General features: G+C 49.5%; 1 protein-coding gene across 1 annotated transcript in view; it reads left to right on the plus strand.

Moving 5' to 3' along the window:
• Nucleotides 1–16: 16 nt before the first annotated feature.
• DAP (death associated protein) overlaps nucleotides 17–12789 on the plus strand; it is a 67218-nt gene continuing 54445 nt past the window's right edge. Inside the window, exons 1-2 of the mRNA XM_025867465.2 lie at nucleotides 17–205; nucleotides 11363–11459. Coding sequence (XP_025723250.1) covers nucleotides 151–205; nucleotides 11363–11459 — 152 coding nt within the window. The 5' untranslated portion in view covers nucleotides 17–150. The remainder of the gene's footprint in view (nucleotides 206–11362; nucleotides 11460–12789) is intronic.

Below are 12789 nucleotides of genomic sequence, written 5' to 3' on the forward strand. Positions count from 1 at the left end.
GCCGGCCGCGCCCCCTCCCGGCGGCCGCAGTCACCGCCTCCGTGCGCGGCCCCGCCGCCCCTGCTCCCGCTCGCGCGCTCCTCCAGCCCGGCCCGCGAGCCTGCTGTCTTCGCCGTCGCCGTCCCAGCCCCTCGGACACGCGGTCGCATCATGTCTTCGCCTCCCGAGGGGAAGCTAGAGACGAAAGCCGGACACCCGCCCGCCGGTACTGACTCGTTCCCCCTTTCTGTCCTCCCGCGGGGCGCGAGGGCGGGCTCGAACCCGGGGGCGCGGGGCGCGGAGGGGGTGCCGGGGCGCGGGCTCTGGGGGCCGCTCCGGGGCTCTGCAGACCAACTCGGCCCGCGCTGCCGAGACTCTGGGCGCGCAGGGTCCGCAACCTCGCAAGCCGGTGGGAGTTGCATGCAAATCAGAATGACTTGAAGGACCTGCTTGTACAACTTCCCCAGAAAAGTTTGCACCCAGTACTCACTTAGAATGTGCAGATGTCTTAGGAAAACGAGTAGCCGGAACGATTAAAAGTCCATGTTTTTAGTGTGCTGGTGATGATTAATTGTAGGCTGACAGCATTTCATACCGACAAAAGAACCAAAGGAGCGGAAATAATTTTTATCATTAATCACTCGCTATGACGTTCCCCCTTCGCCTGACTTTCTTTCGCATCCAACTTTTTCTTAAGTGTTTTTTCCGTGAGCTTTTTTTCCCTTCAAATCCTAACCTTCTGAACCAAGGAAGTTAAATCCGGGAAAAAGTCATCTTTCTTAAAAACAAACAAAAAATACGAATCTAAGCGGGCTTTATGTTCAGACCGCCTTCTTTCTGAGCGCAGTTCCCGTTTGTTCTTCCGACTCTGTACGAACGCTGTCGATGTCTGTTTGTCTTCTCCTTTGGAATGACAGTCGATCCATATGGAAGGACCCAAGGCCACCGTCGCAGAAACAGTCACCTCAGTGTGTGGGCTTCTTTCAGGGTCTTAATTGCACACGTTACTGATAAAGTCAGTCTTCCACTAACAGAAGCCTTATCAAAACATGGCTGCTTTTTGGGGCCCGTTTGTGCCCATTCTTGTTATAGGAGAGCCCGGTGATCTCTGTCTTCCGTTCCCACTCTAGGGCACTAATTCTCTCCCTCAACAGGGGCAACGAAGCAGTTTTTAAATAAGTTGCATTCCAGAGTAGGTATTATTTTTCACTGGTGAGAGAAGCTCTCAAAAACAAGAAAAGTAACTGGCACTTGGGAAGAATAATGGCTAACTGGTGTGTAGAGACTGAAGAGGCATGGGATTTCACAAAACAGCTCCACTATCATGGAGAATAGGCTTTGGGCCCTTTGCATTGGTTTAGTTACAAAAAAGGGAGAGAGTACCTCAAAGGGGTTGCTTTTAAAGATAACTCTGACCTTTAGTTCCTACTGCGCGGGGTCCGCGTCCAGCTGCCCGCCGACCTGGGCAGTTCCGCAGGAAAGAACACCTCCAGTTACACTTATGGCCCTGGACTATGTGGCAGCAGTCTGCCCATGACTCCCCTGTCCCTGGCTATTGAGTGGCATTAAAGCGTATCTGTTGGAATGATACCAAATCAAAGTCACCGTAATTAAATTGCGTGGAGAGACATATCAATATGGAGATTTTTAAGATCAGAGATACAAACTGTACTTATTAAATCCCTGGGAGAAACTTCATAAAGGGCTCTAATTTTCTTTGAATTGTAAACAGCTAGGCTTTGTGGATTACAAATTAACTAGCTTATTTATGCACCAGGAGCAAGGAACCAACTTATTTGTGCTGGTGAGCAGTGAACTTGGGTTCTAAGTTTTGAGGCCCATCACTTTGCTAGGGCTCAGTTTTCCTATTCTTTTAAATGGGAGGTTTGGGCCAGCTGACCTTCCTGTGGGAAAGGCTCAGGACAGGGCTTCCTTTGCTACTTCTTCAGCTCTGTTCCTTCCATCCATCAGGACCAGTGCCATAGGGCATTTAATCCCACAGGTAAACTCCTCAAGTGACTTCAGGACTGGTCCTTCAGCCTTTGGGGCCCCAGTCAAGTAGGAGCTACTTGGGGATCTGTCACTGTTATTCTGCATTTTCTAAGACCAGTCACACTTGGCCAGAGTTGGAGGAAGGGCCTGGCATCCTGGCCCAGGGGTACAGGTTAGAAAGGGGTCTTTTGCTGCTTGAAGTATTTTGCTTCCCAGCAGTGCCCCTCAGTGCATTCCCCTGTGTTACAGAGGTTCCGGCAAGAAAGCTCAGGGTGTCTGTGCTTACTCTGGCATGGCCAGAGAGGAGGCAGTTCTGTGGAGTAGATGTTATTAAAAAATAAACTAAAGAAAAAACAACCCACTATAATAAAGAATAATCATCCAAGGTAGCCAAGAACACAGTTCATAAATCAAAATAATAGCCTTAAAAACTTTGGGAACCCTTTCATTAAGTGCTTAAGTTGGGTAACAAAGACTAGTGCCTAAATCCTCAATTGGAAACAATAAAATCCTCTCCCATAACTATATTCACGTTCTTTTGTGTTTTCTTGTTACTGCTGTCTGAGCTAGGTGCCCCCCTGTGCATTCCCACAGCAACCTGTTCCTTATTATCACACTTAACTCCACCTATCTGCCTCTCTTCTCCTTCTGAGCTGAGTCTTTTTTTTTTTTTTTTAAGATTTTATTTATTTGAAAGAGAGCGCACTTGCGCGGGGCAAGGGGTGGAGGCAGGTGGTAGGAGCAGAGGGAGAGGAACAAGCAAACACTGCGCTCAGCGCCGAGCCCAGTACAGGGCTCGATCTCACAACCCTGAGATCATGACCTGAGCCAAAACCAAGAGTTGGACGCTCAACTGACTGAGCCACCCAGGTGCCCCATTTCTGAGCCGAGTTTTATTGATAGCATTGTCCCCAGGGCCTTGGCCCAGTGCCAGGCACAAAATAACAAATAGCTCCTGAGAGAGTTTCTCCCGAGCCTCTCATCACCTCTCATCACCAGAGCATGCAGGATCTGCAACGTCCCTCCACTTCTGAGCCATCTCCAGTGTGTACTAGTGATGCACGGGGGCTCAGCCAGTTCAGGGAGCATCTTAGTAGTGGAAATAGTGACTAACGTGTGCTGAGTGTTACAGCATGCTGGTGTTCCCCTCTACCCTTCTAAATTCCTGGCAGATTAACAAGAGAAAACAAACAGAAGTTTAGTGACACGTAGGCCTCCTGTATTAGTGGGAGAGAAGGAGGGAAACTAACTCCCTGACGTGGCACGAGCCACCAGCTTGAATACCAGCTCCAGCTAAAGGCGCTAGAGGCCCCACCTCACCCAGCAGGGCGCTGTCATCTGGGCCCTCGGTAAAAGTAATGAAGCCTTAATGACTTGAGGCCCCTCCACTGCTCTCCACTACAAAGTATCCGTGGAGAAATGGGGTGAGACGGCTTGTTTTATGAGCATTGCTGCAAATACAGATTACCAAAGTTAGAATTAGCGAGCGAGGTTCTGTTCCATCAAATAGCAGGACCAGGGTGCCAAAGCGGCACGGAGAACATAATTATGAGACACACTATTACTCATTTCTGCCTGTCTTCGGGAGTTTGTGGCAGTGATGTGGATAAAATCTCTCTGTTAAATACATTTTGCTGGCCCCGTTCCCCTCCATTTCCCAGGGTAGCCAAAACCATATGTCAGTAAAGTTCTCGTAAATCTAATATGTGATAGCTCTGAGCGTTACTAATTTTACATATGATTCTCTTTGAAAAGTAGACTTTCCGTCTCTTCTAGAACTGAGTCAAATGGAAATATAAACACGATTGTATTTATTTAAAGTGAAACAGAAAACAGATTACTTTTTTTACTAACTTCAGGATAATTCAAGTCTCTGTTACATTAATCATTCGAACACGAGTTAAGGATGCATTTAAAAGGTTGTGGGTAATAATTCTCCCTAAATCGTCTCCTGCAGGAAGGTTTTCAGATTATCTAGGCCACTCTATCGCCAGCAATGGAAGACTGATTTGTCTTTTATTGTATTAACTGTTCAGTCACAGATTTGCTAAGCACAACCCTGGTGCCCTCAATCCAGTCACTGACTAACCCTTCAAGAGCACAGGAAAGTCTGCTTTTGCTCCCGACATGCCAAGAAAAACAGAAAAAAAGTACCCTTATAGTCACCGCATTTTTTTCAAAAACTCCCCGTCAGGGTGGAACGCAGCATTTCTAAAACATAGTTTAGATTTCACTTCATTCTTCCGTACTTGGTTTCATTCTCTTTCCATTCCAGATAATGCCCCGTGCCTTCTTTCGTGGTTTGGGGAATGTTTCCCCTTCCCAACTTCGGAAATCTTTTCATTTATAGAGGGAACACTCACTGTTGTTTCAAGTCCTATGTTAGTTCTGGTGACATCAGAAGGATGAAGTGCTAGTTACAGTTACCTTAGTGAGTTCAGTAGTGCTCCCTGTTGTTCACAGACAACCCAGAATCCCAGCGGTGGGGCTGAACAAGTGGGGGTCTGTTTCCCTTCCCAGGGAGCCTTCCTACAAGGAACAGTGCAGAGGCCAAGGCCCCCCCATGGCATGGCCTGTGCGCAGGGGACAGGGAGTGGGGGATTATGGTGACACGCGAGACTTACATCTGGCACTGCATCGCTTTCCAGTGGCCGCTGTAGGCAAAGCATGATAAACTTAGAGCCTTAAAATAACACAACTTTCCTATTTTATCATTCGGGAGGTGAGAAGTCTGAGACGGGGCCCACCAGGCTGAAACCACAGTGTCTGCATGGCTCGTTCCTTCTGGGAGTCCTTTTTTTTTTTGGCCTTTTCCAGAAGAATCTCTTTATTTTAAGGTCAGCTGCGTAGCAACCTTAACTCCCCCTTGCCGGCTAACCCAGCACATCCATAGGTTCCAGGGAACCAGGGCGTGGACATCGTGGGGGGAGGGGAAGAGGGACCCTCCTTTTCCCTGCACTTTGCAATCAGCTTCCCCAAACTGAAGGATCCCCAACTTTCTGCAGTCAGCTTCCCCAAACTGAAGGATCCCCAACTTTCTGCAGTCAGCTTCCCCAAACTGAAGGATCCCCAACTTTCTGCAATCAGCTTCCCCAAACTGAAGGATCCCCAACTTTCTGCAATCAGCTTCCCCAAACTGAAGGATCCCCAACTTTCTGCAGTCAGCTTCCCCAAACTGAAGGATCCCCAACTTTCTGCAATCAGCTTCCCAAACTGAAGGATCCCCAACTTTCTGCAATCAGCTTCCCTAAACTGAAGGATCCCCAAGCGACTCTCCACACCCCTTCTTCAGTTTTGGCCCAGTCTGTCCAGCAAGGTCCCCATCCTGGGCCGGTCACCACTCACTCTGTGCTCTGGATCCCAGCCCGGTGGTGGAATGGACACTGTGGAAGGTGGGCCCGGCCTGTCCACTTCTGACCAGGGCTCTGTGGCCGCGGCCGTCACGTCATGTGTCTGAGCCTCAGCTCCACCTCTGGAGAGTGCCTGGATTGCCCTGTGTCACCTAAGGGCCTTCCCGCATCGGTCTACGATTCTAAGTGCGGGATAGCCATCTGCCTTCATTCTTCCTCAGCTTCTTAGAGAGAAAACCGTCCGGGGCACAAGCTCAGCAATTGATCAGAGCTCATTATTTAGCACCAGCCATTGCTCCCCGCACTGCCCATGGACCTGGAGGCCCCTGTCGGGACTTCCGGTGTCTTCGGGGGGGCAGGTTCTCCTCGGGGCGGGGTGAGGGGTAGAGCAGCTGGCAGCACCTCTCCCTGCTTTCACCCCCTACTTTCCCCTTAACCCAGCCCCACCGCGGACAGGAGGTTCTTCTTCACTTGCCGGCGGGTTCTCCGTCCCCTCTCCTGGAGAGCTGTCTCTCCGAGCTGCCATGGACCTGTTCCTTAGCCCCATCCCCACCTAATCTCCCAGACCCAGGGCTGGGTAGATGTCGTCAGCTGCCTCCCCAATACTCCTTATCTGGCGAAGTCTGACTACGGAGGAGGCTTCCTCCCCTCCCTTTACCCCGTAGGCAGGAAGCTGCTGTGCAAAGAGCTTTGAATGTCAAACTCACTTTCTCCGTCTCCTGGGTGGCACAGTAACCAGAGCCTGCCCTGGGCCATCACTTTGTGTTTCTCTGAGGAGCGATGATGCTCTCTGTTTCCTGGAAGGTCCAAGCAAAGAAGGGCCTGCAGGGTGTGATCAAGGGTACGGGCTGCCAGGGTCAGATCCAGCTCCGGGCCTGCTGGCCTCCCCTTCTTCACCCCTCGGGATCCACTCCATTGGGTTACTGTAAGGTGGGATGTCATGTGGCCGGTGGTGAGAAAGAGCCCTGCACACAGCGATGGTGAAGAAGAGCAAAGTTGAAGCATTACCCAGGATCTGTGATTTTCCAGAAGCTGCCATACTTAGATGGTGATGTACTGACGACAGTCCTAGGGATGCTTAGCTGACCACATCAGTGGAACACTTGCCAGGTGCCGGGCCCGGTGGGAGGCGTTTCACATGTGCTAACTCACTGAGTCCTCGGCGAACCCCTGGCGGGGGGAGCGCTGTCCCCCTTTCTTCACAGAGGGAGCACCCGGAGGCACAGAGGGTGCCAGCAACGTGCCCAGACGTGCACACGCGCGCGCGCACACACACACACACACACACGGAAAGACACGTACACGCATGCGCGCGGGCAAAGCTAGGACTTGAGCCCAGAGATCTGGCTCCAGGACCCACATCACTGTCGTCTGTTCAGCACTTCTACTAATACTAAATACGGTATTTGGTATTCTTTTCAGTTCTAAGCTCTCCTTTGAGTAACAACCACTACACCAACAATCCGAGTGCTTGTTTTTTCTAATGTCTCGTAAAAATACTTCCGTTTGCAAATAATTCTGCAAAGATTTCTGCAGAAACAACTCTGCCTTCCTATTTTTCACAAACAAAGAGTCCTCATGACAGGGGTAAGACAATCGCAATAAATATGTGCCGTTGTAACGTTTTGGCAGTATCGCAAGTTCAAATGAAGCTGTCTCGGCGTTGAGTTATTACTATTATTGCCACTTTTTACTGCTGCATTAATCACCGCACACACTGTGAGGGATTGATGAAGTTAATTGTTTTTATAAACCCAATTGAATGAAGCACTAATGGGGAGTGACTGAGCCTTGACACGTGTACTTCAACGGAGGGGTGGCCGGGCTTTGGGCTCGATTATTTCAAATGTCACCTTGACCTTCATCATCGGTCTTCTTTGTAGTTAGCGACACAGCCCTTTTCCTTCAGTCCCTTTACAGAGCATGCCTGTGAGTTATCATTTTAATGTTTGATGTCTGCCAAGTTGAAATGATTCAGACATCCTTTTTTAAACAGGCATGGGTTTTCATCTGCTCAGGCTGCTGTAGCACAATCCCCCAGAGTGGGGGCTTAAACCACAGAAATCTCTGTTCTCGCAGCTCTAGAGGCTGGAGGTCTAAGATCAGGGTGCCCGCAGGTCTGGTTTCTTCTGAGGCCTCTCTCCTTGGCTGCAGACCTGCTGCCTTCTGGTGGTGTCCTCCTTCGACTTCTCTGCGGCGGCATCCCTCCCGTCTCTTCCTCTTCTTACAAGGACACCAGCCCTGTTGGCTCAAGACCCGCCCTCACAGCCTCATTTTAACTTCATCCAGTCTTTAAACGCCCTGTCTGCAAATACAGTCACAGTCTGAGGTTATAGGGGTGAGGGTTTCAGCCCATGAGCTTGGGGGACACAACTTGGCCCATAGCGGCGCCTCTAGTGAGTTTCTAATGGATGTGCACTAAGGGTGGGATGGATGGGGAGGAAATGAATTAAAAAAAAAAAAAAAAACATAGGGGGACAATTTTTCCAGCCTCCTCCTTTGGCCAAAAACGCACTTACATTTCAATAGAGTAGAAAATTATCTTAACATAACTACAGAATTTTATTTCTGTTTCTATTTCTTAAGGTATGACTAACTACCCAACCTGGAATATCTTGATAAGCCACGTGCAATGGTGTTTTTGTTCTTTCTTTTTGAAAAAATCTGAGCCCAAAGGGAGGAAAATCCCTAGGAACCACACCCGAAGAAACAAATTCAGAACTATTAGCACGAGTCTCGGGCCCACGTGAGGCAGGGAGTGACCTGGCTTCTCTTCCTCGTCATATAAAGACACCAGTAGATTGGGTTGGCCTCATTTAACACAAGACCCCAACATACAGCTGGGGGCTCAGAGGCCAAGCCTGTGCACAGAGCAAGGGTGGAGCGCCTGTGCCCAGCAACACAGTGGGATGGCACTGATCTCTTTCTGCCTGGGCTCTGGGTGGGGGGACAAGAAAGTCTCCCTAAGAATTGGTCAACGCAGGACTGCCTTTACGTGGGCTGTGAGTTCAAATTTATACTGTTTGGCAGTTCCTGGTCTGAGAAATCGGACATAAAAAGGATTTCCGGGTGCCTATACTCCTGGTTTGACAGAAGTATGTCCAGCATCTTTCCAAAGGGAGGCTGCCTATACCCCAGGCCCCAGAGGATCCCCACAGACAAAGCCTTACTGAAGAAAAGCTCATAATCTGCAGTCACTGCAATGAGAGAGAGACTCAGCAGACAAAAGCAAGCAGTGGGATTAGACTCCCAAGGACCTCAGATCATAAAAAAATCGAATGTACAACTACAAAACAAGTATGCCTGAAATGATTAAATGTAGAAAAGAATTAAAACCATGAGGAACGAGTAAGACCCTATCAAATAAAGACTGGGTGAATTGGACGGGGAAATAAAAGCTCTAGAAATGGAAAATAAAATGATTGAAATAAAAATCAATAGGTGGGATAAAAAGCAGATTTTTGGAAGAATTACCAAACAGGATTATATTTCCTTCTTTCCAAAGCAGAACGTCCCCTTGAAAAGAATTAGTGGTGGCAGCAGATGCATCATTATACGGAGTCCTTCATCTCACCTGCCCTCTGCCTTGGATTTGTCCAGCAGCCTGCTGCCAGGGACTGTTGGCCAGGCAGCAGGCACTGTCAGCTTCTTGAAGGCAGGGGCCCACAAACTCTCCCTGGGACATTGAAAACCAATAACCTCGAAGCATGAGAGCCTGGGGGTGTTTTTCACATTCTCCCTCCTTTCGCATCAGAAGGAAACTTGTCCTGGACTTTTCTTAATGCAACAGGGTCCAACCAAATTTGTCACAGCAGAGGACGTGGCCTGACAGGTTGGCAGTCTGTGTGATCAGAGCTGTGCCGTGGCACCTCGGGGGTAGCTCACCCGAGGACGGGGGGTGCGGCAGGCGAGCCCCGTGACACGAACCTGGGGGCCAATGAACACAGTTCACATGGCTGTGCTTTCTGTCAAGTACCCACCCATGCCCAGAAGCTACCAACACCTCTGTCTTAGTCCCTATAACAGAGTGTAACAGAGTACCACAGACTGCTGGCTTGTAAACAACAGAAATTTCTCACAGTTCTGGAAGCTAGAAGTCCAAGGTCAAGGCACCAGCAGATTTGGTGCCTAGTGAGGGCCCACTGCCTGGTTCATAGAGAGCCATCTTTTCTGTGTCCTCACGTGGGGGAGAGGACAAGGTGCCTCCTGGGGGCTGGGGGTGGGGGTGGGAGGGATCTCTTTTATAAAGGCACTAATCGCGTTCAGGAGGGCTCTACCCTCATGACCTAATCACCTTCCAAAGGCCCCATTTCCAAACACCATCATACAGGGGAAAGGTTTCGACAGCTTCTTTTTTTTTTTTTTTATAAAAAAAATATTTTTTATATATATATATATATATATATATATATATATATATGAGCATCTCGACGGTTTCTCTTATTTAAAGATCTTAGGATGCAGCTCTTAACCTCTTTCTGCGGATGAAGCAGCAAGGCTTGAGGGGCTAAATAGTCTGACACCCTAGAGCTGAGGACGTGTTGTAGCTTACCGACCCCAAAGCCCATGCTGGTGACAGCCACATGAGGTTGGCTTTTTGGATATAAGGCCAGCATTCCCAAACTCTATTTAGTGTGGAACACTGAAGTCCTGAAGGATGATAACCAGCATTACTGGGGTGGAGGGCGGGGGGAGTTGTGGGGTCAAATGAATTTGGGAAAGATGGTACACTCTCTGCCCCTCATAAAGCTTACAATGCATGCTAAAGGCCAAGAAAATCTTAAGGAAACCCATTTAATTTGTTCAACCCCGCATTTCCCACACTAAGAGATTCTGGAATCCCCATTTGGGCATTGGGGGGTGGTGTGGATTTGGTTTGTTTTCTTGCAGAGCAGAATTAACGTATTAGCCATTGAGGAAACGCAAATCAAACCACAATAAGATAACATTTCACTCCCACTACGATGGCCATAATTTAAAAGTTAGACAGTAGCAAGCGCTGGCAAGCATGGGGAGAAATTGGAACGCTCGGACTGGTTGGAATGGAAAATGGTGCCATGGCTTTGAAAGCCATTTGGCAGCTCCTCAAAAGGATATACAGAGTTACCGTGTAACCCAGCTCTCTCACTCCTAGGTGTATACCCAAGGAAGTGAAGGTATACGTCCACGTATCCACACAAAAACTTGTACACAAGTTGTTCACAGCTGCCTTATGCATAATAGTCAATAAGTGGAAACAGCCTAAGTGTCCACCCATTGATGAAGGGATAAATAAAATGTGGTCTGTCGTGCAGTAGAATATCATTCAGCCATAAAAAGGAACGAAGGCCTGACCCAGGCTGCCACCTGGGTAAACCTTGGAAACATGCCAAGTGAAAGAAGGGGGTCAAATATGCAGAACAGGCAAGCCCGGAGGAGGGGTTGTCATGAGCTGGGCGAGGGGTCAGTGAGTGACCACTCACGGGGATGGGGTTTCTGTCTGGGGTCATGACCGTGGGCTTGAACTGACTGTGGCGACAGTTGCCCAGCCCTGAGTACATTCAGAACTGTTGCACTGCACTCTCTAAATGGGTGACTCGTACTGTATGTGAATTATATGTCAGTAAGGGCATTTTTTAAAAGTTAACACGTGTCAACACCGAGGCTTCCCAACACAGTTTGGCAAAGGCTACCGCAGGTGTCACTGGCTGCCGCCTGAGTGGGCTCTGGGACTGTCCTGTGTCCCCCGGGGCTGTATCACCCCATCAAAAGCATCATCGGTGTTTGAGAAAATGTCACAGCGTAGGGACTAAGAGGGACCCCGTTGCATCAAGGACCTAAAGCAAGCAGCCTTGGAAGGTTTCTAAGTGGGTCTGGAGTAAAAGATCGCGTCCGCTGCCACGTCCTACTGAATCCCCGCAAGAGCAGGAACCTCTGTGGTTCATCCTTGTCGCTGCCAGGTTATCTGGACCAGCTCACGGCGGTGGGGCCGCCAAAAGCTTTTGAGCTAGTTCCCTGGTCCACTGCCAGGTTGATCACACCCCCTTCTGTTTTCATTTTAGTGAAAGCTGGTGGAATGCGCATCGTGCAGAAACACCCACATTCGGGAGACACCAAAGAAGAGAAAGACAAGTTCGAGCAGGAATGGGAAAGCCCCAGGTGAGAACGCTGGCCGGTCTCGGGCCTGTTCCGCCGACAGCCATGACTTGGTTAAACATTAACGTTTGTTCTCTGCTCCGGGCTTCTGATAACCCCTCGCTGCGCGGTGTGTTTTTCCTTTCCTAATCAGTGAGGCTCTGTAACCACCCCCCTACACAACGGGAGAAGCCGGACAGCTGGAGCACCTGCTGTCCATCCATGTGCAGTGGCCTCGTCTTCCATGACAATACTGAAATCACCTTGAGACCTTCGAACATACCATTCTAGTTGATTCTCTGGGGTGGGCCTGGCATCTTGCAGCCAAGAGAGGGAACTACTGATTTAAAGCTGTCCACACACATCTGGACTCTTCCATTCCGCAGCCAAATCCAAACCAGCGAGGCCATGCCTTTATGAGTGCCCAGGTGTCCTTAAATGACATCTCCCCTGGTCCCCAACAGCTCATCTGCCGGCAGTACCCCCAGCTCTGTTTACTCCGTTTTCCTCGGAGCTTCTGATGCTGCGTTTGGGTCCAGAACCTCCTACAAATCCATTTCCTGCCACCCTGTCATAGGTAAACATGTGCTGCAAATGCATACACCTTACACGTCCATACCCCTCTGTCTGAGCTTGCCTGTGCGGGAGAAAGTGGACACCGAGCTTTCTGCCTTGCACCTTGTGTCCGGAGAGTGTCTCCAGCAGAGGAGGAAGCTAAGTGCTGGAAGGGTGTGGAAAACAGCTAACCTGTGTCTCTGTGGACCAGGGGCATTATTTTGTTTCAGTCCAATAGCCCTGAGTAGTAGGTGGTGTTCTCCCCCGATTTTCGCATGGGAAACTGAAGTCCAAAGGGGCTATAAACTTGCTCACGCCATGCGCCCTGCGAGTTAATGGGTCAGGAATTTAAACCTGGGTCCAACAGGGTCCAAAGAGGCCAGGCTTCTGGAAGAGTAGCTCCCGAGAGCATGCGTCCCCTAAAAGGATATGCGTGTCCCTGTGAGCGTTTTCCGTAGAACCTTGTAGGGTGTAAGTTATGGTGTGGTCACCTGAGGGGCAAACACAAGTGGGGGCAAAGTCTTTTCTGAGTGATTATTGCCTGTTTAAAATCATGAGATCAGCAACGTGGTGGTTCGGCCCAAGTTCTGGTTTTATTTTATTTTTATTTTTTTTAAAGATTGGATTTAATTTATTTATTTGAGAGAGAGAGAGAGCACAAGAGGGTTTAGGGTCAGAGGGAGAAGCAGACTCCCTGCCGAGCAGGGAGCCCGATGTGGGACTCGATCCCGGGACTCCAGGATCATGACCTGAGCCGAAGGCAGTCGCTTAACCAACTGAGCCACCCAGGTGTCCCCAA

The sequence above is a fragment of the Callorhinus ursinus genome, unplaced genomic scaffold (genome assembly GCF_003265705.2).
Source record: "Callorhinus ursinus isolate GAN/ISIS: 27379988/994484 unplaced genomic scaffold, GSC_fseal_2.0 scaffold3, whole genome shotgun sequence".
NCBI classification, from domain to species: domain Eukaryota; kingdom Metazoa; phylum Chordata; class Mammalia; order Carnivora; family Otariidae; genus Callorhinus; species Callorhinus ursinus.